Source organism: Lacerta agilis, chromosome 10, assembly GCF_009819535.1.
Source record: "Lacerta agilis isolate rLacAgi1 chromosome 10, rLacAgi1.pri, whole genome shotgun sequence".
Classification (NCBI taxonomy): Eukaryota; Metazoa; Chordata; class Lepidosauria; order Squamata; family Lacertidae; genus Lacerta; species Lacerta agilis.
Window position 1 is genome coordinate 62,792,532 of NC_046321.1, and position 26,026 is coordinate 62,818,557.

The 26,026-nt window shown below is 40.8% G+C and overlaps 1 protein-coding gene across 1 annotated transcript in view; it reads left to right on the forward strand.

The window, feature by feature from the left end:
• LRRK2 (leucine rich repeat kinase 2) overlaps positions 1 to 21,352 on the forward strand; it is a 72,649-nt gene extending 51,297 nt beyond the window's left edge. Inside the window, 22 exon segments of the mRNA XM_033163530.1 lie at positions 158 to 285; positions 928 to 1,146; positions 2,158 to 2,359; positions 3,195 to 3,283; positions 3,404 to 3,591; positions 3,818 to 3,972; positions 4,731 to 4,877; positions 4,987 to 5,178; positions 6,939 to 7,085; positions 7,481 to 7,581; positions 8,138 to 8,328; positions 8,577 to 8,737; positions 9,792 to 9,962; positions 11,621 to 11,721; positions 11,984 to 12,178; positions 13,378 to 13,571; positions 13,998 to 14,067; positions 14,912 to 15,096; positions 16,504 to 16,656; positions 17,961 to 18,169; positions 19,486 to 19,560; positions 21,178 to 21,352. Coding sequence (XP_033019421.1) covers positions 158 to 285; positions 928 to 1,146; positions 2,158 to 2,359; positions 3,195 to 3,283; positions 3,404 to 3,591; positions 3,818 to 3,972; positions 4,731 to 4,877; positions 4,987 to 5,178; positions 6,939 to 7,085; positions 7,481 to 7,581; positions 8,138 to 8,328; positions 8,577 to 8,737; positions 9,792 to 9,962; positions 11,621 to 11,721; positions 11,984 to 12,178; positions 13,378 to 13,571; positions 13,998 to 14,067; positions 14,912 to 15,096; positions 16,504 to 16,656; positions 17,961 to 18,169; positions 19,486 to 19,560; positions 21,178 to 21,299 — 3,395 coding nt within the window. The 3' untranslated portion in view covers positions 21,300 to 21,352.
• The last annotated feature ends 4,674 nt before the right edge of the window (positions 21,353 to 26,026 follow it).

The window sequence follows — 26,026 nt, forward strand, 5'->3', positions numbered from 1 at the left end:
TTCTTTCTTAGCCTAAAAAGATTTGAACTCTGGGGGTTTTCTGTAAGAAGTGGAGGTTGTGCAGATTACAGTATAGGAATGTTATTGTGGTTTTCTGTGACCTAGAGGAGAGAGAAAAAACAAACACATAACACAAAAAAATGATGTTGTTCTTTAGGCCAGGAGGAATTCTACAGTGCTCACCCCCACTTTATGACCCAGAGAGCTCTGTACCTTACTGTTTATGACCTTAGCAAAGGAGAGGCTGAAGTGGATGCTATGAAGCCTTGGCTGTTTAATATCAAGGTAACTTTATCATACTGGAGGTTCCCCCAGTAAGGTGGTTCCAGAATTTGTTGAAAACACATAGGCTTTTCCTGACAGTGTTACTGGCCTGTCTTAGATATTGTTAACTTGTTTTTTCTTCATATTTTCTTTAGAGTTTATTAAATTATAGATTTAATATATATACTAAAAATAACATGTTTTATGCTATGCTTATAAAATGTTATGTAAGATCATAGATGGACACATTTTCTATATTCGTTTTTCAAGTCTGCATATAACATTACATAGTTTCCCAGTTTGCACGTAATGCTAATCCAAACCATGATTTAGCTCAAACAGTCAAGATCAAGATTCCAGACCAAATTTCATGGCTGTGCAATGCTCTTCTAATCTACCTGAGGCTAAGTCTTGGTTTGATTTAACATTATGTCCAATCCTGGGCTCATAGTTTGTCTCGGTTCAGAGAAACCATAAACCTGGAACAAACCTTGAACTGGTGCATTGACTGTTGAATATCTAAACTATATGTGATGCACTTTATGGGAAATTTACTCCAAAGTGTAGGGGCACTGACTGACTCAGCAAAACCATCCTAAAAGCTGTACATTATGTACTGGATTACAATCTTAATCAAGCACTGTGATTATATGTTCTTTGCAGGCCCGAGCTTCATCTTCACCTGTGATTCTCATTGGTACTCATTCAGACATCTCTAATGACAAACAGCGTAGAACTTGTGTCAGCAAAATTACCAAGGAACTGATGAATCAGAGGGGATTTCCAGCAATCCGAGATTACCATTTTGTGAATGCTACTGAAGAGTCTGATGCTATGATGACACTTAGAAAAACTATAATAAAGGAGAGTCTGAATTTCAAAGTAAGCCATGCCATTCATATAGATACACGTTTACATGCAGGAAAGTTTACTGTAGCACTTTGTTCTTTAAGGCTTGCACAGTTGTATCAAAGCTTATGGTGCCATTGATTGGAACTACTACACAATCTGCAGTATGATGCCTCCTTTATGAGCCAGCATGGTGTAGTGGTTAAGAGTGGTAGACTCGTAATCTGGTGAACTGGGTTCACTTCCCCACTCCTCCACATGCAGCTGCTGCGTGACCTTGGGCTAGTCACACTTCTCTGAAGCCTCTCGGCCTCACTCACCTCACATAGTGTTTGTTGTGGGGGAGGAAGGGAAAGGAGAATGTTAGCCGCTTTGAGACTCCTTCGGGTAGTGATAAAGCAGGATATCAAATCCAAACTCTTCTCTTCTAATGTGCTAAAAACATAAAAAGATAAAAAGACAATAGTTTAAAAGTAATCAAATTCTAATAGAATTAAAACAATATGAAAGCAAATCTATTAAAATACTGGTAATAAAAATAGCATGGCACTATTAAGCCCTCTCCTTAAAAACTGTCAGTTCCAAATGGCCTGTTGGAATTAAACTGTCTTCACCTGCTGGCAGAAGGACAAGGAGTTTTGGCAGTGGGATATTAGAGGGAGGTCTCCTTCCTCCACTGTCTTAGCACACTCCTTTGACTGAGCCAGCACTGCTGAGGTAGGTAGCATTGGGAAAACCACCCCCTGCTCTGACAGGGCACAAGAGCAGAGGATGAAAAACTTCCCTCCTCCTTCCACCACAGCAGTTGCCCAGGCTACTGAATGGGCAGAGTGGAGGCTGGCCAGCCAGGATTTGGAGTTCCATTTCCCATGACATCATGGTTGTGATGGAGTCCAGTTTAGCCTAGACATGGGCTCAGACTTGACCAAACTGTCCCCCAAGTCTTAGAATAAATCATCTAGTTTTCCAAACCTGAATAGGGAGGTTTGACCCATCACTAAAGAATTCATAAAAAGGTCTAGACAAAGCATGTTCATTCTACAGATCGGAGACCAGCCCGTTGTTGGACAGCTAATCCCAGACAGCTACTTGGAACTTCAGAAGAGAATTTTAGAGGAATGCAAAAATGTTCCAGCTGAATTTCCTGTGATTGACCACAAGCGGTTGTTAGAATTGGTGCAAGAAAACCAATTGCAGTTGGATGAAAATGAGCTCCCTCATGCTGTTCACTTTCTGAATGAATCAGGTAACATGCACCATCAAAATGTGTTGTTCTTAGTTTTTGCATCCTTTCCACCCTCCATTTTTCCTTATAGCTGGATTCCTATAGACTCATACCCTTAACTAGGAGAGAGACTACCCTGAGGAAGGTATTTGTAGGGAGAATAGATAGGCAAGAAAAAAGGTAAAGATTCCACCCATCACTGCTCCTCTGCAAATGCCTCTCCTTGCATTTTAGCAAGTAGAAATGTGTTTGCTGCAACAATATAGATTTCTGCCTTTGCTCTAGCATGGTTTTGGTGCATGAGACTATTTTCAAGACAATTTTTTAATGATTGGAAGCCCCTTGCTTACCTTGGAAATGTGCAGTACTGCCCAAGGTTTTTAACAATCTATCCATGAATGAAAATATCCTTTCCATTTGTTTATTTCTGCTAATAATAACACACTTCCAGGTATAAAAGTTTTGATACTGATCTGAAGTAGATTATCTTCATTCTCCTCTAAAATAAACAGACAACCGCTGAGATTAGTATTGTTGCATTAGTGAAAAATGCTTTGCAAAAATGGGTATATTAGGAGAAATTTGCACTAAAATGCTGGTGAATCTTTTGAAGAAAATAAAATCACAAGCTGATGTGGAAATGTGAAGAAGTGAACATAAGATTGGAAAAAATAGAAACCGAAACTGACAGATTTCCCCATCCCTAATCCAAACTCACTGTTCCATCAAAATTGTCTTCTTCCTTTAAGATCTTGGCCATTTTGGGTCCAACCTACCATAAGAACCAAGCAGTGCTAATATCTACAAGTACAATATGTGTTGATTAAAATATTAATTTGTGGTGCTCTTCACCCAGGTGTTCTGCTCCATTTTCAAGATCCAGCACTTCAGCTAAGCGATTTGTATTTTGTGGACCCTAAATGGCTATGTAAAATCATGGCACAGGTGAGTTTTCGATATTTTCTTTTTTTTGTGACCAACTGAGTTCACATTGAGCTCTAGCCTTCCTGCTTCAGGCCCCACTTTTTTTTTCAAGAACTCGTGAGTTTTGTTTCTTTTCCCTAGATCTTGACAGTGAAGGTCGAAGCCTTTCCTAAGTACCCAAAGGGAATCATAAAGCGTTCTGATGTAGAGAACTTCCTGCTAAAGAAAAGCAAATTTCCTAAGGTTTACATGTGTAAATACTTCAGGCTTCTGGAGAAGTTTCAGATAGCACTGCCACTAGGAGAAGATCAGCTCCTTGTTCCAAGCAGGTAAACAAAAGGCTTGAAAGCAGGTGCTGTGTTAAGGAAATGTAGTGTTAGAACTTCATGACTTGTTTTATCTTTGGTCTTTTTAGACTTGCCCACTAATCAGCACTATGAAGAACACCCGAGAAAGAGACTTTTTGCACATTCTGGCTACTTCTAACTCCTGCTGTCGGTCTATAGAAAAAAATAAAATCAGAAATATTAAGAACAACTTTACTTTTTCTTCCAGCTTGTCAGATAATAGGCCTGTGATAGAGTTACCACACTGTGAAAACTCTGAAATTATCATTAGGCTGTATGAAATGCCCTATTTTCCCATGGGATTCTGGTCCAGGCTAATCAACAGGTTGCTTGAAGTGTCGCCGTTTATTCTTTCAGGAAGAGGTACATTAATTTTCACATGGCTCCATTATTGCTCTCCTTGGCTAAAACGTGATTAAACATAGGGAGTATTGGGTGGGAGAGGGGACAGTATCTCAATGCAATGTTGAAAGTAACTCGGAACTCTTAATATTGAAATCGCTGACTTCTTTTTGTTTCCTTTAAAAAAAATCTGTTGGGGTTTTTATATTTTCTGTTTGATTTCTAATATTTTACATGGCGTTAGTAAGGGGAAGTGACCAGCCTATACAGAAGGCCCCAGGTTCGATCTCTATTTAACAGGAATGCCTCTGTTGCTGGAAAATTGCTGCCAAGTCAGGAATAAACAATAAGGGATTAAATGGTAGTCTGATCCAGTATAAATTAGAATTCTGAACTGGTATAAATCAGATTCCTGATAGTATGTTATTTAAAAAAATTACAAATTGGAGTGGGCATGGAAAGGTTGAAATAAATAGTGGAGCTACTTCTTTTGCTTACTAATTTTTATTATGTTGTAGTTGAACCCTAGCCTTTGCTGAATCAAAATTTCATTATTTCAGTTTAGCTTTCTCAACTGATTCATGAGATGTTATACATGTTCTGAGGCCATACTAACATGCAAATATGCAGTTACTTATGTGTTTATGCTTTGCACTGTCATGCAGTGATATAAAATCATGGCAATGCATAGGTAAGAGGTGGTGTGCTTTGTAAAATAACCTGTGCAGACTTACAACAGGAAAATAGTCATGAAAAGCCATTTCTTTCTTTCTCTGCAGAACGAGCTCTTCGTCCTAACAGGATGTATTGGAGGCAAGGCATATATCTGAACTGGTCGCCTGAAGCCTATTGCCTGGTGGAATCGGCAGTTTTTGAAAACAACCCAAACAGTTTCCTCAAAATTACAGTGCCTTCTTGCAGAAAAGGTTAAACTTACATCAGAGTGAATATTTTGGGAGGAAAATATTGTTGGGTTTGCACTTTGTAGCTGTAACACACCACAGTCCGAATAACATTTTCTTGACTCTCATTCAGGTTGCATCCTCTTGGGGCAAGTTGTTGATCACATTGATTCTCTTATGGAAGAATGGTTTCCGGGCTTGCTAGAAGTGGATGTTTGTGGTGAAGGAGAAACACTCTTGAAAAAATGGGCTTTGTATAGCTTTGAGGATGGTGAGGAGCACCAGCAAATATTACTTGATGACCTTCTGAAAAAAGCAGAAGAAGGTAACAAAGCTATCCTAAAATACCTTTTCAGTGTGCAAATAAATGTATATCTGTTCTCATCAATATACTTGTATTTTTAACACAGATAGCCTAATTCACAGGTAGGGGGATCCCAATTTGGTCATGAGGCTGTTTTCCTCAAGTCCCACCCAGATGCCCCACACCTGACATCGTTTGATATCAGGCATGGAGCTTATGCAGCCATGACTGCAAAAGAACTATTGTGAGCATAACAGTGCACTCCCAATTGCTCCTCTGCAAGCAAAGCTTGCATTTGGTGCCAAATACAAGGCCCTCTGCGATTGGTTCCACTCAGGAGCCTCCCAAGTGCAGCCTATCCATCAGTGGCACGACTTGGTTTTTGTACTGAATTTAAATTCAGCACTGAATGCAAACACCACTGAGATCAGCTGCACTCAGGAACTCCTGATCAACTTCATCCCGGATGGTAAACTCCAAACAGCTTCTGTTAACTGCCAGTACAAATATAATACATACTGAAGCTCTGTATATCATTAGATTTATCACTTCTGTGGTTTCTGTATGCTTCTATCTGTTGGCAGAGAAGCTCTCAACTCCCAGTACAATGATGCATTACACAAATACATATACCAGTTATACTCGAGTATAAGCCGACCCGAATATAAGCCGAGGCACCTAATTTCACCCCCCAAAACTGGGAAAACTTACTGACTTGAGTATAAGCTGGTTCACCACACAACAAACCGGCGGAGGAGGAAGGAGCAGCCCGGCGGAGGAGGAAGGAGCAGCAGCAGGAAGGTGTCCCGCTACGGCTGCCTCTGACGCTAACAAGAGTAGGCACAGGAGCCGCGGTTGGGAGAGGCGCAGCACAGCGCCTCTCCCAACCGTGGCTCCTGTGCCTACCCTTGCAAGAGGTGGGCAGTGGCGGAGGGACGATTGGCCAGAAAGGGCTCCTTTCTTGTCACTCGTCCCTCCGCCGCCACCAGCCTCACTCGAGTATAAGCCAGGGGGCTTTTTCAGCATTAAAAATGTGCTGAAAAAGTCGGCTTGTATTCGAGTATATACGGCATCTACAGCTATAAGCCAAGATTTTGCACCTTCCAAAATAACTTCCAAAATAACAGAAGTTTCACAGTGCTAATAAGCAGTATGAGTTGATCTTTCCAGTTGCAGAAACCCTCTGTCCAGAAGACCGTTAACAACACATCAGTGTTTTTGTTTTATGCTTCACAACAAATGTGCCATTTAACCTCTTTAAGTACATGGCATTTATTATTCAAAGGTACATAGAATTATATATTTATTAGGAGTAGTGATGCATGGAATAATGGATACACTGTTTTATCTCTGTAAGAAGTACCATGAGTATTTGCAGAGGCCAGGCCCTGATGGCAGTGAGGAGTTGCAGAAGCAGGCCCTTGCTGTGTTTGTTTTGGGGGAGCCGGGTGTAGCCTGGCAGGTGTGGCCAGATCAGGAGATGCATTTCCCCCTGTTTCTTTGCCACAACAATGTGGTTTATCCCCAGCTGTTGCCAGTTCCTGCTTTCGCTCCTGATCTCGCTTCATTTCCTGATCCAGTTCCTGATCCTGCTTCAGCACTCCTAGTCTTGCTCCAGTTTCTGTTCCATCAAGTTTCTGTCCTGCGTTGAACTGCTACCATTGTTACCATCTATACCCTGTTCCCAGCGTGTCGGGTCTGGACTGCTGCTGCCAATGACCCAGACCATGACAATCTCTTTGTTCAATATTTTGTATTTCTGTTTCTCTTTATCCATATAGGTGACCTCTTGGTGAATCCAGATCAGCCAAAATGTACCATTGCAATTGCCCGAATTGCTCCAGACCTGATACTGGCCGATTTACCTAGAAATATAATGTTGAAAAATGAGGAACTAGTATTTTGCCAAACACCAGAATTTCTTCTAGGTAACTATTATTGTTGCTATAGCTGTGAGACTGCCAGCTTGTATAATTTTCCAAATTGGCATACATTCCTTGAATCAAGAGGGGCATATTTTTTATGAGAGAGGGGCTATTGGCACTGAACACCCTGATGTAACCTTGTACATAACATTTTAACATTTATCCATTTTATTCTGAGTTGAATAAAATAGATTAACGGTGCAAATTGATTGATAAATTATATGAGGCCTAATTTAACTTGTTCATTGACCAGTTCTTGAGAAGTATAGGGAGCACCTATATTGTAGAACATTAAAAAAGGAATTCTTTGTATATTTTAAAGAACGGGCCCTGGCAAATTTGGGATGGGTTACAGTCTATATATTTTTAACATTGTGTTCTGTTTTCTTTCGGGAAAGGTGATGGTGGATTTGGATCTGTATACCGTGCTTCTTACAGTGGAAATGAGGCAGCCGTAAAGATTTTTAATAAGCACACATCTCTTAGACTTCTAAGACAGGTAAGTTTTGAAGAGCTTGTTTGGGAGAAGCACCCATTCTGAAGGTTTCAGCAGCTTAAAAGAAGAAAAACTCACTTTCTAAATATTTTGAACCACTTTTTGAATGCCTTGAGGAACTGGGTGAACAATTTAAATCCAGATAAGACAGTAGTACCGCTAGTTGGGGAAACTGATTATCCCCAGGTTTTTGTATCCCAGGGTTATTTTTGTGTTTTTGTATTTTTTATGTTTATATTTTAATTGCTTGTGCTTGGCCACCTTGGATTTCATCTGTAAAAGAAATGGGGGCTTTTAATATTTGAATTACGTTAACTTTTAAGAATTTGTGTTTCTGGCTTATAGGGAAGTTATTACAAGTTAACACAATAACTTGTCGTATAATATTGGCAAGGTAGAGATTTAGAAGCGCTTCCCAGATTGTTTTCTGACACTGTGCATACAAGATAGATCTGGCTCCAATAATCTATTTGACCTCCCACCCACCTGAGCACAGAACTGCCACTGAAAAACCAGTGCTTGTGCTTCTGTTGTTTTATTTTAATTTTACTGTTTTTAGGAACTTGCAGTGCTTTGCCATCTTCATCACCCTAGTTTAGTGCTCCTGCTGGCTGCAGCAGTGCGTCCCCGAATGCTTGTCATGGAATTAGCACCAAAAGGGTCTCTAGATCGATTGCTACAACAAGACAATGCCAGTCTAACTAGAACACTCCAGCACAGGATAGCTCTACATGTAGCCGATGGCTTAAGGTAAAACTATCTTTAAATGTTTGTTTCAGCACAAAAAAATCAAAATGGATTTTCCCCATTGCAATACATGTTTCTGAATATTCTATTTCTGCTAAGTAATTTTCACTTATACTAATGGATTTCCTAAATTTGATAAATCTGAAGTGTTGTGCACTCTGTTCACATATGACTAGATGTTTTGAAGCTGCCTTGTGGACTGGCACTACCAATCATTTTCAATATTTCCAATACATATATTTTTCTCACAGGTATCTGCATTCAGCAATGATAATCTACCGTGATCTAAAGCCCCACAATGTGCTTCTCTTTACACTGTATCCCAATTCTGCAGTCATTGCAAAGATTGCTGATTATGGTATCGCCCAGTATTGCTGTAGAATGGGGATAAAAACGTCCGAAGGCACACCAGGTATGAAGGACTTCATGTTTAATCAAATCAAGGTATCGCATGAGTCTCTTGTGGTGTAACAAGGTTAACATGATGACACATTTGAGAAATGCAAGTTAGAAGAACTAAATGTTCCAAAGCCAGTGACCAGCCTGACTCTCCCCATCCTAAGGGGAAATGGTTTTAAAATAAACAATTACTCTTTTCCATTTGGGAACACAGGGTTAACTCCTGCTTCCTAGACCCGTCAGGGTCCTGCAGGTAATGATGGCAGTTTTTCATCTTCATAATCCTTTCCTTGAACATACACGATTGCTTCTTTTCTTATGTCTCTGTAAAACCGCTGAGCAGAACTGTTTAGAGATAATAAGATGTTTCAACATGCGTTATTTTAATAAGATGGCCTGCAGTGCAATCCTAGTCGTGTCTACTCATAAATAAGTTCCATTGGGTTAAACGGCGCTTACTCTCGGGTAAGTAGTGGTGGGGTTGCATCTTAAAACCATCACAGAATCTTTATTGAATTCGAAGGGGAGGAAATGCTTTGCAACGCAGAAGGTCCCATGTTTAATCCCAAGCATATCCAGATTTGGCTGGGAGAATCCCCTGACTTGAGAGCCATTCAGTGTAAACACTACTGAGCTAGATAGACTAATGGTCTGACTCAGTATAAGTCAGATCTCCATATTGCATTAGTATGGGACAGCCTCTCATGACCAAAAGTTTCAATTTACCTTTATGGGGTTGTTGCTTGTTGACTCCATAGCCAGCTTGGACTTTGAATAGATGTATGAGAACCTTTGTATAAAGTCTTTCAGTGACTTTCTTTTTCTCCTTTGTATATTATGCTTCTGTGGAAAGAGAGACAGACTGAGTGTGAGAGATGGTTTTTCTTATTAACATTCATGATTGTTTTCTGGAAGCTCTTGGCTTTTTTTAATCCCAAAATAGTTGGTGTTCGTGTGAAGTTTCTTATGTCACTTAACATAACTTGAGATTCCTAAATTAAAACAACAAATACAGCAACTGTATGGTAAGAAGCATAACAATTAATGACTTGGGTATTATTTTTTAGGCTTCAGAGCACCAGAAGTTGCAAGAGGAAATGTTATTTACAATCAGCAAGCTGATGTTTATTCATTTGGCTTGCTCCTGTATGACATTTTAACAGCTGGCGGGAGAATATTAGAAGGCATGAAATTTCCTAATGAATTTGATGACTTAGCTATCCATGGAAAATTGCCAGGTATGTTTACTTTTCCTAGTGTTCAATACAGTGGTTGTTGCATGAGCAGTAGACAGTCCTGAAAGCCAAAAAGGCAGAAAAGGAAAGGTTTGGAATAAAGATATCAAGTGCCCTGGAAACTGGAGGCAGTGCAAACATTCAGTGCACAGTGTTCTATTAAAACCAACAGAAATTTCGGGCAGCTGATACTATCTGGCTCAACCCCTCACATGTAGGTTTACAGAACACATAGTGCCTCCTTAGTTATGTTGATATACTTAGGTTGTTCACTGCTGATTTATTTTTCATTATTTAATGTCCTCATAGAAGATGGTATGTAGGACATTATGTGTATTATGTGTATTATGCAATTCTGCATGGGTGTGGGTGGTCCATTCTAACATTAAAGCAAGGCTAAGGAAATACTTGTGTAAGCAACAAATATTTACACTGAAGAGAACAATGTTACATAACAGTGTTAAATAACAGTGTACCATCCACTGCTTGGAGTTCATGAGTCAGGGCCAATATTTTAACATTTGTAATTTCGTTTAATTCTCTGTCTCTTGATGCTGAGAGTAAATTTTGGGCTCTTCTGTGAAAGAACCAAGACTTAGCAAAAAACCTCGTCTTATACACAGAAAAATATGGCACTTATGGGAGGGATGTACATTCTTTTCAAACCCATTTTGACAAGGAATTATTGTAGTAAGCAAGAATTTAAAAAGCAATTGATTTTACCAATAAAAATGTAAAGGACCCTTGGATGGTTAAGTTCAGTCAAAGGTGACTATGGGGGGTGGCGCTCATCTCGCTTTTCAGGCTGAGAGAGCTGGTGTTTTTCCACAGAAAGCTTTCTGGGTCATGTAGCCAGCATGACTAAACCGCTTCTGGTGCACAGAGGACTGTATACTTAACACTGGTATGTGTAGTTCTTTTTCTTCATCTGAAACTCAAAAATTTAAATTCTAAAACAAAATAAAAAATTCTTTCCAGTAGCACCTTAGAGACCAACTAAGTTTGTTCTTGGTATGAGCTTGGCCTGTTTGTCAAGACCCTACGCCAAAGGATAAATGGACAAACAGTATGGACAAACAGGCCAAACCCTACGCCAAAGGATAAATGGACATAAATCTGATATCAGGAATCACAAGACAGAGAAACCAATAGGAGAACACTTCAATCTCCCAGGACATTCTATAAAAGATCTCAAAGTAGCTGTCTTAATACAAAGAAATTTCAGAAATAGACTGGAAAGAGAAGTGGCTGAATTGCAACTAATCACCAAACTTAAAACCATGGAGAAACCTGGTCTGAACAAAGACATTGGATTCTTATCTCATTATACATGACAAAGCCATCTTTAGCCATCTCACCCCTTGCCTTTCCCTGCAAGACTAATTGCAGCCGTTAAGAGTCGAGTCGTCAACAGGTTTTCCACACCTATCAGCTGATCACCCATTCCCATCACCCTTCTGAATAATACCCCTCCCCACTCCCTCACTATATTTAAGGATCTGGTGACTTCTGTTTCAGTGTATCTGAAGAAGTGTGCATGCACACGAAAGCTCATACCAAGAACAAACTTAGTTGGTCTCTAAGGTGCTACTGGAAAGAATTTTTTATTTTGTTTTGACTGGCAGACCAACACAGCTACCCACCTGTAATTTAAATTCTAGATCCTGTCAAAGAATATAGCTGCACCCCTTGGCCAGAAGTTGAAGATTTAATTAAGAAGTGTTTGAAAGAAAATCCTCAGGAAAGACCTACATCTGCTCAGGTAGGCATTTGCTGTGGGTTATGTGTTTATAAGTTTCCATCTGTCTCTCAGTTAGTTACATTATTAATGGAAAAGACCTTCTGATCTGCTGCATAAATGAATGTGTCATTAAAAGCCTTTCTAAACAATATATACAGTATTGGCAGTGCATTTTATTACTATATGATTAATCTTTACATTCTGTGGTGTAAGGAACATAATGTATAAAGGAATTCAGAAGGAGCCATTACTCACTGTTGCTACTTATGTGGTATTTCTGCAGGTTTATGATATTTTGAATTCCGCAGAACTTGTCTGCTTGATGAGATACATCTCAGTACCCTCTCCTTTTGGAGCAGATTGCATGGTTGCTACAAATCCAAGTTGTAAGAAGACAGGAATCTGGATAGGTAGCGGAAACTTAGAAGCAGCACAGATCTCATTTATTGATTTAAATTCAGATGGACGCATGTGTCAGGTAAGTGTAAAAGCTGGTGCTTAATACAAATGCTTCAGTCCTGGTAGATGCAGTACTTATATAATAAACTTCATGCTTTAATTAGTAGAATCTCAAAGGGCAATTAGTTCAGCATGTATACAGTATATACTTGCATGCCATAGAAAGGTTTGTTTTGTTTTGCATTTTGTAATGGAGATTTCTTTTACATCTCAGATTTATCAGTCTCATAATAGCATTCAATTACACGCTCAATCGGTAGAGGAACAATAATTGTTACCATAGCTGTTACAGTTTTCCATGTTAGCCTAGCAACAGTGAGTCCTATCTTTTAAACCTCTTTATGTGTCAATAACTGCTATAATCTTACGGGCAAATAAAACATTAAATAAAAATGTATGGAAGGAACCCTGACTTTAATAATAATAATAATAATAATAATAATAATAAATATGCAACCTTGAGAGGTTTGGTTGTTGTTTTTTTAATTGTTGAGAGAGAGAAAAGAGGACAGCCCAAATGAGATGATAGGAGGCAGGCCCAATATGTCTTTTCTCTGGAATGAGGTCAGAGCCCTGAAATGGAACAAGGGTTCTGGTTCAAAATAAAAGAACAAGTGTTTCAGGACCACAGTCAGCAATCATGCAGGAGGGCCTAGTATTCAGGTGGTAGGCTTTTTGAGCTGCTGGGACTTGGCCAGCGGAAGCTGTGCAGGGCTTTCTTGGTCCTCAAGGGAGACGGCAGTCCATCAGCCTTCATAGATAAAGGTACTTCCTCTGAAGGCTGCGTGTAGAATCTGGTGCTTTGTAGGCTTACTCAGGATGGGCCCAGTGAATGGATTATTTTCCTCCTTTGAGCTGCTACTCCTTGGACACTCAAGAATCCAGGTTCATTACTACTATGAGTAGAGGAAGGGCAGCAGGGAGCTGGTCACTTAATCTTTACTCCTTAATGTACTGCTGCTTACAAAAGTGTTACCGGTAAGTTCAGAGAATGGAAAGTGCACCCGACCAGTTGTCCTTAGAGAAAAAGAAGCATTTACATGTTCCATAGCCCCATGGTAGCTACTAATTTTGGAAAGATAAAGTAGTCAGTCGGAGGGATCTTTTTCTAGAAGTTTCAATTCAAGGGAATCGGTAAAATAAAAAGACAATAAAAGGATTAACATGTATTTATGGAATTGTGTCCAGATGTTTACTATATATGTTATTCCCCACCAGGAAATGGCAGATAACAGAGTATTGTATATGGCCTTGGTAACTCTTTCTGCAGAGGAGGAGAACTGGATTGTAGCAGGAACTCATTCTGGTTGTTTGTGGGTCTTTCACGCAGAAGAGGAGAAGCCCAGGCACCAACTTCAGAAGATGTTGGATTCTGTCACATGTCTTTACTGCTACTCTTATGCAAAGCAAAAGTACGGTTGTATCTAAGTATAGATGAAATTTCATAATAGATTTATAGTTTCAGGACAGTCTGTTAGGAAAAGTACAAAAAAGTCCACCCAGAATTAATTTTACATACCTGTGCATCTCATACCTACATATTCAAATGGCTTAAATGGATGTTGTGAGAATTATTACTGCCTTTGTGCAGGTGTCTAATTGCAATATTAATTGAAGGGTAGACTTAAAAAATGAAGTTGAATGCATTTGATTTGTGCTTCCAATCATAATACTGCACACGTATATTGGTGCATCTCACTAAAAATTATGCATGTGTAATGGTTCATTTAGTATGCAGTGAATGGTTATTTCTATAAGAATCATGCAGTGGTTTAGTAAGATATATATAATCAGTTTATTTCAATGATATACTTGCAAAATTCCCTGTTTCATTTCAGCAAACAGAACTATTTTTGTGCTGGTACAGCTGATGGACAGCTAGCGGTTTTTAAAGACACAGCAGTAAAGGTACATATGCAACAGTATCTTCCAATAATTCTGTAGCAATGAAACACATACATAGTTTTTGATGCACTTCCCCCTTTTCATTTGTGTTGAAAGGTTAGAGGTCTTTCTAAAACTCTTTGACAGCAGATGTTATTGAAATATCACTGAATAGGGAAGCCACATAAAGGCCCCTTTCACAGATTATGGTAAGCCATAGCCTGAAACAAATTATGGCTTACCACAAATGAGCAGTGGGCTGGTGCACAATGGTCAAATAACAGCCAACCTGCTCCTATCTTTGCTTATAAATATAGTAAACGTTACAGGATTTATGATTAATTTTAATCAAAATCCATTTTATAAACAATGTTAAATTCATTTATAGCATTACAGAAGAATTGTGGATCATTCGCACTGAGTTTCATTCATTCACTAGTCATGTTTCCCTCTTCAACAATTGTGTCTCCTCATATTTTCTCATTTTCCATAATGCTTATGAATGCATCTTGGTTTATATTTAAGTTGCTTATGCTTACATCTTTTAGATTCTGCATATCATGTAAATGAAATCCCAGGATTTTTAATGCAATTATTTTTAGGTTTCAAACAGATTACATATATGTATATAGTTTTAATTTTATCAGTGTTTAATTTTTTTTAAATGATTGTTCCCCCTATATTTTTATTAGTTCTTAATTTTATTTGTAAGCTGCTTTGAGTACCGCCAGGGAAAAGGGGTATTTTATTATTGTTGTTAGTGTTGAATGACCATGCAACAACATTTAAAGTTATGTATATCAGCAGGTACTGGTGTTTTATTCATGCCTGGAGATTTTCTCACTGATGTTTTTTGCTATATTTCCAGTGCAAAGATGCTGCACCTTTGAAGATTTTACAACTTGGAAACCGCAGCACCCCACTTATGTGTTTAAGAGAATCTGTTTATTCATGTGAAAAAAATACAATCTGGGGAGGCTGTGGAACAAAGATTATATCATTTTCTAATGACTTCTGCGTCCAAAAAATCATTGAGACAAAAACAAGCCAAATGTAAGTTCATTTGTTTTAATTTTAACCACATGCCTTTGTCTTTTCTGGTTGTGTTCTTTAAAATACATCACTTAATCTTTAAGTATCTTGCTTTTCTTTTTGCCTGGTACTTCTCTTTACAGTTACCTTATCTGCATCTTTTTGCTGGAATGAGGAGAATAAGATTCTCCTCACCCAACCATGAGAAACCTTATTTGGCCTTATCACTTGTAAAATATAAATTGTGTGATAAGGTTAAACAAACTGTTTAAAGTTTCCAAACAAATGCTGAGTGTCTTGCATTCAGATGACTGAGGATCAGGGAGTCCCAAGTACTTTCACGCTTGCATAAATGTTGCACACCTTTGTCAGATGTATTTGTTTCTATTTATTTCTATTATGCTGATCCATGTGTATTTCTTATAAACGCCCTGGAATACATTTTTGTACAAACTCCCACTGATTTTTCCTTGTGAACTTTGGACGCCCAGAAGCTGATCTGAACAAATCCATGGATGTCATGGAGGCAGTCTTAAGTGACATCAATTGGCAATAAATCAAGCCTTCATTGAGCATGTATTAATGTATTAATTATCTGCACTTATCTACATCAGAGGTGGTCGTGTGATGCCCTCCAGATGTTGTTGAACTCTTAACTCTCATTGGCCCCAGCCAGCATTTTCAATGTGCAAGGATTATAGGAGTTGCATACCCTTCAGTTTACAGATTCTAGGCTGGGTATAGAACCGTGGTTCCCAACGTGGGGCACACATCCCACAGGGGGGCAACTTGATTTTTAAGAGGGACAATTTGAGAATGAGTTATTAACAGTTAATGGCCTTTTACGCTTCCTCCACGTGAATAGGAGTTCACTTTTTAATAATAATAATAATAATAATAATAATAATAATTAGTCACCAGGGGGAGGCGCTTCCGGCCCATGGGCCTGAGGTTGCTGACCATCAGCTATTGGGGGGGGGGGGGATTAATCTGGCACTAGAGTGATGACAATATTGATGCCAGTCAGACTTGTGGGAGGAGGGCATTCCACAGTTGAAGTGCTACCACAGAGAAAGCTTAGTTTGGACACACATTAAATTCAAACATGTAGCCACTGAGGATAATTGGCCAGTACCCAGATATTTCTTTGTAGGAGCAGAAAGTACGTACCTCTGTGAGCTGGTGCTGGGGAAGGGAAGTATCCTCTCCCACTGTGGCACACATTTTTTGACGGGTACCTTCAACCCCTAGGAGCGGATTTTCAGGGGAGGTGAACAGCTCTGGTTGTGGAATTTCTGCAGGTGGGCCTTTGGATCTAGGTTATTGCGGGGAGTCTACTATGCTTTTCAGTAAACTTCCCATCTTTGCAAACACACATATGTTCTGTACCATCATATATTATTCTAATTTTTCTTTTCTGCCCCTCAGATTATGCCACAAGGCTCACAGTGATGCCAATATCATTTCAATAGCAGTAGACAAATCCATCTACTTGGCAAAGAAAAATAGCTATTTTGTGGAAATTTGGGATAAAAAGACAGAGAAGCTTTGTGAACTAATCGACTGCATGCATTTTCTAAAGTGAGTGTTTTGTGTATAGCTGTCACAGAGAAGTCAGGGATATCATGGGTGGTTAAGCTGATTTTTAAAATGTGTTCCACAAGCAAAGCTTTAATAGTAAAAAATAAATAAAAAGGCTTCCAGATGACCTTTTGTCCTGATTGCACAGAGGTTATACAGCGTGGTAGTTAACTGATACATTCCTATGCTTTCCCCCATCATTTTTCTTACTGTAATATATTTGCCCATTTAAAGTGGATGTGTAGCTCAAGAGTGCAGTAGAGATTTTGCTATGTATTACAATGCACAAACTTTTCTTGTAGGTTTATTATGAAGGCACACTTTATTGCAGGGAGCACATATGTTGGCAGCTGGTCAAACTGGGCAATTGTTCTGACAGTCAGGAAGTGACCAGAAATTGCTAGGCGTCTGCTTTTAGTATTCTAAATGATATCCAGACTTGACTATTGTAACTCGCTCTACGCGGGGCTGCCCATAAAGCTGACCCAGAAACTCCAGCGGGTGCAGAATGCCGCGGCGAGGCTCCTTACCGGGTCTTTGCCGCGGGACCACATTCATCCAGTGCTTTACCAGCTGCACTGGCTCCCGGTGGAGTACAGGATCAGGTTTAAGGTGCTGGTTTTGACCTTTAAAGCCCTATGCGGTTTGGGACCCTCGTATCTAAGGGACCGCCTCTCCTGGTATGTCCCATGTAGGACCTTAAGGTCCTCAAGTGATAATCTTTTGGAGGTCCCGAGCAACAAAGACGTTAGGTTGGCCTCAACTAGGGCCAGGGCCTTCTCAATATTGGCCCCGACTTGGTGGAATAGCCTATCACGGGAGACCAGGGCCCTGCGGGATTTGGCATCTTTCCGCAGGGCCTGCAAGACGGAGCTGTTCCACCTGGCCTTTGGGTTGGTTTCTGTTTAATATTTATGCTTCATCTTTTATTGGTGGGTTATTTTGAAATTGAGACCTGCAGTTTTAATTGAATTTTAAATTTGTATTTTAATCTGTTATTTTAAATTGATCGTTTTTATGTTTTTTGTTGTGATTTTAATTGATGTTAGCCGCCCTGAGCCCGGTTCTCTGGCTGGGAAGGGCGGGGTATAAATAAAATTATTATTATTATTATTATTATTATTATTATTATTAGTGCAAAGAGAGAATAGGAAGTTGGTGTAGCTTAAAGCATTTCTGTCTTTCCTTCAGTTAAACAAATGTCCGCTTAATGAGATGCTTATGTGAAAATATACGGGAAACAAAAGGAAAGGCATGACCCATTGCAACTTTAACATACGTACAATGGTATCGTGTTGTTTTAGAGAGGAGGTGCCAAACCTGAATAAAGAATCAAAACAAGAAGTTGCTATTTTGGGAAGAGTGAAGACCATCTGCCTGCAGAAGAATACAGCCCTTTGGATTGGCACAGGGGGAGGTCATATCTTATTGCTTGACCTCTCAACTCGTAGACCCATAAGAATAATAAGGGATTTCTGTGATTCTGTTAGATTCATGATGACAGCCCAATTAGGTAAGTGAAGGCTTCACAGGAAATCATCATGGTCCCAGGAATGAAATGTATTTATGTATGGCTTATCCTGTGCTTCCTTCAAAGAACCGAGCACACGTTTACCACTTTCATTTTTACTTTACACGCATATGTGTGCAGTTTTAAACATCTGATCCGTGACCATTTTGAACCATTTCAAAAGTATTGAAGCAAATCTACCCTCAGATATACCTTTTTCACTAACCTCAATTATTAAAATTAATATGTGTTAGTTGATCGGGACGCAGGTGGTGCTGTGGTCTAAACCATAGAGCCTAGGGCTGGCCGATCAGAAGGTCGACAGTTTGAATCCCCACGACGGGGTGAGCTCCAGTCCCAGCTCCTGCCCACCTAGCAGTTCGAAAGCACGTCAAAGTGCAAGTAGATAAATAGGTACTGTTTCAGTGGGAAGGTAAATGGTATTTCCGTGCACTGCTCTGGTTTGCCAGAAGCGGCTTAGTCATGCTGGCCACATGACCCAGAAGCTGTCTGCGGACAAATGCCGGCTCCTTTGGCCTATAGAGCGAGATGAGCGCGCAACCCCAGAGTCATCCACGACTGGGCCTAACGGTCAGGGGTACCTTTACCTTTATGTGTTAGTTGAGCAAGACCACATTGCTTGTGGGAAACACATCTGCAGTCTCCAGTTCCCAAGTTAGATATTAATAAAGACCTTTTTCATTGCTCTACCCACATGGTTCTTACAGTGTCATCCTGTACATGTCTGCTTACTCCCGGGTAAGTGTTTAGATTCAAAACAAAAAATCTGAACATTAACTGCAGTTGGTGGCTTGCTGCATGAGCTAAAAGTCGAGCTCCGAAGTCTCCTCCTCTTGATTGTAAAAACTTGAGTATGGAATTTAGAGCAATAGTACTATTTGTCATAATTCTACAATATGTGCTGTAGTTTATTTTTGCTCTCTGCACTTTCCTGATAGTTTATTTTCTTGGCAGCCTTCCTCAAGTGCAGCCTTAAATTATAATACTTCATCATAGTACAGGGCCGGAATCTAAAGAAGCCTCAGTTTGCTTCTACTTACACAAAGAAACTTTCCTGTTTTTCTCCAAAAGCCCCTGTCAAAGGTTTGGGGGTAGCATTAAGAGACTACAGTCAAAGGGATAGGACAATCCCTGCCCCCTGCCGCTGCTGCCAATGCATGCATTGAGGTACTTTCCATTTGCACACAGAGGGTGGGGCTGGATCCAAGCCGATGTACTTTTAATACTGAAACTCTTTCGTTACTAATTAAAGTTTAACTTTGAATACTGGATTATATCTTTTGTTTGTTTGGTAAAAGGGAGCCTGAAGAACGTAGTTCTGGTGTTGGGCTACTGCCATAAAGGTGAAAGCAAAGACAGCAAATACGCCGCAGGTAAGGATTAGTGCCTTCTGTATTAAACGTTTTAAAGGGAATCTGTACAGCTTTTATGAGATCATGCAATGATAATATTTTCACCGCTGTTTATTCAGTCTTCTGTTCCTGCTGACTCTTCGCAAGTTTATGTTACACAGCATCAATCATACACAACGGAATGCTATAATACACAATAGAAAGCCCCACATTGTCTTTCCGGGGACCATTTCCGTCTACCCAAAGTTTTAACATGCCACATAGCATGCTGATTAACTAGGAGTGCAGTCCTTTGCAGACTCACCCAGAAGTAAGTTCCATGGGACTTATTTCCAGGTAAGTGTGTAGGATTGCAGTTTGTTGCTTAACTTGCTGACTAAAGCGTTCTGACTGATGGCTATTGTTAGGTCCACCAGTCAAAGACCAAGGTCCAGTTCAGATGTAATAGGAAACCTTGGTTTTCTGTTGTGAAGCACAATTGTGCAGGGCTATTCATACATGTTTCACTGCTCTTCAATGAATAAAAAAGGGATGTAAAGCTCTCACTTCTGCTTTGTAATTTATCTCTGTTCTTGATTATGTCCAAATTCAGACTCTGTTTATAAAAGGTACATAACAGGAGACAGTGGTTTTCCATTATGTTTGAATCAGGCGTAAATAACCACATACAGTATAAAGCTCCCTTGTCAGGCTGTAGGTCCGTCCAGCCCAGAACTTGGCAAATTCCTTCACAAAATGACCACATACGCAACTCTTGGACTAGTGCAGATCAGAAATTGGCTTTGCCCTTGTCTGAATATTGTGATGCAGTTCATGTAAGCATGCAAAATGCTCGTTTCACTAATTGCTTTGAGATATTTTAATTTAAATGTTTGTAAATTAATGCGAAAATCAAATGGAATTGTGGGTAAAAGCACGCAAAAGTGATACAGGCCAGAAATGCAGATTTGCCCATTGCTGCTCCCAGGCCTCAGGAGGCAGAGGTCTTTCCTACCTTCTGCATGCAACCACGTAAAAGGCTGGATCTTCCTGGTTAAAAGTCAGGACTTTTCTCATGTGAGGCAACCATGATAACTACTTCACTTAGAGATACCATAGAACTCTGAGATCAGGAATCCCACTCACGTGTGGGTCTCGTAAACGCAAGGTTTTCCTTTCTTAACCAGACCGATGAAAAATAAGCTTGGAGATAAATTTTGCCCACATGAATCTGCTGCCGTTATGGCTAGCTTGTCCCTTTCTCACACTTGGGCTACATATGCACCATATACTTGAAGCTCGTGAATTCCCCCAAAGAATCCTGGGAACTGTGGTTTACCTACCAGAGAGCTACATTTCCCGGCACCCTTTGCAAACTACTGTATCCAGAAATATTTACAGGACTGAGGCTGTGTACACACCGTACATTTAAAGCACATATTGCTAGCCATTTGCAATACAATCCTATGCCTGTCTACTCAGGAATCTTACTGAGTTCGATGGCACTTTCCCCCCAGTTGTGTGCACAGGATTTCTGCCCAAGTGATGTATTCAGCTCCTATTTCTAAAAAAATAAGTTGCCCAACAGCTGAAAAAAAATGCTTGAGATATTTTTCCTGTTTAATATCTTCAACCATATTTCCCTCAATTTGTTCACAGGAATACAGTCATGTCTGACTGTATGGGACATTAATCTGCCACATGAAGTGCAAAACCTGAGAAAACATATTGAGCTGAGACAAGAGTTAGCAGAAAAAATGAAGAGCATTTCTTTGGATTAACTGGCTATGAAAACACATCTCACTGGGCTGATGGGGGGGAGGGGGTTCCGTTCTAGCTCCATTGAAATATGCAGCATCAGTATCAGTTTTGTTGAAAATATGGAAAATATTATTGACTGGGCAGTGCCTTAATTTTCCAGTGGTGAAAGGTAGGTAGGAAACCCAGCTGTAACATGTAACCTGAACTCCTTTCATCTGGTCTTCAATGTCTTTTATACCACTCCATGTTTAGAATAATTCCACTATCCCATGCTGTATTTATGTATGTATATTTAATCGAGCGATATTTTTATACTTTGTAACTTTTTTAAGCATTATGATATAAATAAAGGAATGTTAGAGAGCAATGCATGTACAGTGGACGCTCAGGTTGTGAACGTGATCCATGCGGAAGGCGCGTTCGTAACCCGTAGTGCCGCGTATGCCACAATTTGGTGATTCTGCACATGCGGGTGCGCCAAAACCCGGAAGTAACCCGTTCCGGTACTTCCGGGTTTGGCGTGTCCGTAACCCAAAAATGCACAACCTGCAGTGAGTGCAACCCGTGGTATGACTGTATTTAAATATAGGAAGTCAAACAGAGTCTGCCTTTGCTTTTGATTTTTAAAAACCTACTTATCTAAACATAGTTTTGTTATTCATTTGCATACCTGAATGCTGAGGTCCAGATCCTGTTTGATTGCAGTTTCAGGCATTATGAAAGGGCTTCAGGAATTTGGAAGGGACTACAGGGGTAGCCAATATGCTTCTCTCCAGATATAGCCCCTCAGTGGCCATGCTGGCTGGGCTAATGGAGGTTGGAGTCATAATATCTGGAGGGCACTGTGTTGACTACATATATTGGATACAGAGGGTCTTTGCTTTAATTCTCAACATCTTCTGCTAAAAATTTTGTTGTAGGTCGAGCAACGATTACATCAATACATTTAAAGAAGTTGCTGGACAGTATTGATCTAGCTACCCACAAGCAAGCTTCACATGGTCACACAGATTATGCAGAACATAAATACGTTTAGCCTAATAGAGAATCGATCCCTTCCTTCTTTCTGCAGTTTGAATGAACCATAGGACTTCATAACAGCTGCAAAGAGGCAGCCAAGAGCATTCAGGGCTTGGAGAGAAAGGAGGTACCAGCTCCTGCCATTCCAGGACCGAGAGCCTTGGCTTAGGCATTGGACATGTATCCCTCCCAGCCCCCCAGCCGGGGGGAACTGGGGCTCCTCAGGGTGAATGGGATATGGGAGCATGCACAGCAAGGTATTTATGTATGCTGGCAGCCCCCCCCATATCCCCACAACGCAGGGAAGTTCACTGACAACCTTTCAGTGTATGGCCAGTGACTCCCATATACAAACCCCTTTAAGAGGGGACCCGGGAATCGCCACTGCGGGGGGGGGGGAGGGAGAGATTCACCACTTCATGCCCCCACCCCATTTAGGGAAGAAAGGATTCCATGGGAAGTGCAGCTGTCCCATGCAGAGACCGAGCCTGCAACCTTGGCATTATCAGCCCCACGTGATAATGAACCTAGTATGGGAATCGTTCTGGGGAGAAGGAGATGTGGCAAAGAAAAGGAGGGGGCCCCACAAACTTACCACTCTGTCCCACGAAGGACAAGTCCGCTTATCCACCCTCCTTCCTGTATCTCTGGAACTGACCACATTGCTAGATCCGCCTCCTGTTTAAACAATCAACTGCCAACCACACCTCTCTGATTCACCTCACTAACCCACAATGGACACCTGTAGTTGGTGGCTTTTAAGGGAGAAGCAAGAGATGTCACAAAGGAGGGCAAGTCATTGTTCCCACGCAACCCACCCACCTTGACCCTGGGCCAAACTTGCCCCTTCTTGATGTTTCTTCAGAACTTGGAAGCACCTGTTGTTCCGTCTGCAGGTTTGCTGAATCTTCTCTTTTGGAGTTCATGTTTTTATATCAGATCATTCTTCATTCAGCCACATTTCCAAAGGGAGATAATCCCAACGTCCCTTTAAATGCAGTAGAAGACTTAGGGGCGTTCATAGCACAGGATTAGACAGTCTGCTCTGCATCATCATCATCATCATCATAGATAATCCTGGACGACATCTCCAGGTGAGGCAGAGAATGTTCCCTGTCTGAAACCCTGGAGAGCTGCTGCCAGTCAGTGTAGACGATGCTGAGGTGGATGGGTCAATGTCTGACTCTGTCCAAGGCCGTTTCCTACGAATATTCCTCTTAAGTCATTTACCCTGAAGACAAGCAAGCTAACTTCTCTACAAGACCAACAATCAGTTTCTCTATTTAAAAGGCGATATGGAAAAGTCCCTGTTTTATATACAACAATGCAAGTACAAAAATCTTGAATATGAGAGGAAGCAAAATTCTGGCCTCTGTAATGAAGCAATAGGCAAAGGGTCCTGAAGCAGAGCAAGTGGGGGGGGGCATCTGTCAGGGACTCTTCAGCTTGATTCCTGCATTGCAGGGGGTTGGGCTAGATGGCCTTTGGTGTGACCCCCAGTTCCACGATTCTGTAATTCTAGGTTTGTACTCTGTACTGCATTGGTAGGCAAACTAATGCTGGGGGCCGGGTCCAGCCCAATCACCTTCTAAATCTGGCCCGCAGACGGTTCAGGAATCAGTGTTTTTACATGAGTAGAATGTGTCCTCCTACTCAACTTTTGTGAAGCTATCCCATTGTAACCTATTGCTGTGCAATAAACAACGTTGGACTTCTACCCTCCAGTCTCCTTAGTTTTCTTTATTGGAATAACGCGGGAGATAAGGCATTTTTTGCTTACAACAATCTGTGTGTGTGTGTTCACATGCATGTGTTTGTGTTTATCTCGGCCTGTTCCCTAAAAGAGGCACCCCAAGATCAGGGTTTGGAGACTCAAGAGCTTTTCCACAAGGAGGTTTTGGCCTCATAGTAGGATTATCCCCACATACCTCTTTGGGCAGATGTTGAGGTGGTTGTGGGGAGTCCTAGCTTTGCTTTTGTGTGAGCAGATTGTTATGCATTCAGCCCCGTGGTAGAGACATGTGGCCCATCTGCTGGTGGATCTTAGTAATGTGAAGTGATTTTACTGTAATCTGAGCCGTTTTATTGTGTGCCATTTTTTTTTTATTTTTTTGTTTTGTTAAACTTATTTGATTTTATAAAGAAAAGCAGGATATAACATTTTAAATTAATAAAATAAGCCTTCTCCCTGCAGTCACCACCCCACTTAATTTCAGATCGTTGGGGAGCGGGGCAAAGGGGTACCCAGAGGAGAAGCTCAGAGGGCGGATGCAAGGTTTTTCGGGCAGCCTCATGCAGTAAAATGAAGTCTTTTAGGAATCCAGGTCCTGAAATATAGAACCGTAGACCTGGAAAGGGCAGGAATCTCAACTAGATCATATATGACAGATGGCCATCCAACCTCTGCTTAAAAACTTCCAAGGAAGGAGAGACCATCAACTTCTAAGAGAGTCTGTTTGACTGTTGAACAGCTCTTACTGTCAGAACGTTCAGTCGGAACGTAGCAGAGATGGAGGACCCTGATCGTTGGTCGTGCTGTTTGGGGCTGCTGGGAGTTGGAGTCCAGCAACATCTGGAAGGCCACAGTGTCCCCACCCCTTGTACGCTAGCACCAACACTCTGAAATGTGCCTGAAAATAGACCAGTAGAAAAAGCTTCAGAGACAATATATATCTTCAGATGTAGCTGAAATGTGTCCCAAAAATAGACCAGTAGCCAGTAGGTCGCTGCAACAACTTAGAGGTTGTGTTTGGGTAGCAGTGGCCAGACTTTCTCTATTAAAGAAGGTGTTGCTATTATCTCAGTTATAACTTACTGTTTCTTGATCACCTTACAATTTTCCCTCTGAAAGTATAGCTCCTAACTAATTTGCTTTTGCTTTCCCCTTTTCGTACAGAGTGCCCTACAGTTCCAGGTATGTTTTCTCCTTGTTCCATATGTGACAAGAAGTAAGAGTTTTAAAGGAAGATCAATTAGAAGCGGCAATGCAGAAAACTGAATGCAGAGCTGTAACTATTGGGGGGGGGGCTAGCCTTCCTTTGCCCCAGGTGAAGACTCCAGAGGGGCATCATTGTGGCTCACAGCCTGTGAGTGTGTGTACGCAAATGCAGGGTGGGTAGGTGCCAAACTGGGTCTTTGGACCAGGTGAAATAATGCCTAGTTTCACCCCTGCTTAATGAGAGATCTTCACATGGAGGCTGGCTGTAGCATCTCCTTAGAGGAGTGGATTATTAATTTTTGGTGGTGCATATTTATAATATACTGGTGGATTATACAGAGGAGACTCATAGGGGCGTAGCCTAGGGGAGGGGCAAGGGGGCGCCCCCCAATCAAGTAAAAAAAATATGCTTCAGTAACTGAGGTTGTGCCCCACCTAATTTAAAGCATGCCCCCACCCAATATATGCATGTATCTGTATGTATAAATATATCTGCATTTATTACATTTAAGGGCTGCAATCTCTCACACACTTACCGGTACCTGGGAATCATCCCAGGGGTTAACTTCAGAGTAAACCTAGAAAGGATTGGAGAGCAAATAGCCTGAAGTGGATTGGGCAGGGCCCAAGGAGCATTAGTTTTATTTTGTAGGAGTAACAAGCCTCCCAGTTTATCAGCAATGCCATTACTAATGCAGAAATGTGCAGTATTGTGCTTGCAGCAGCTGAATAATGAATATACCGGTATATGTATTTGTTTCTTCAGTACCAACCTTATGTCGGTTTCAA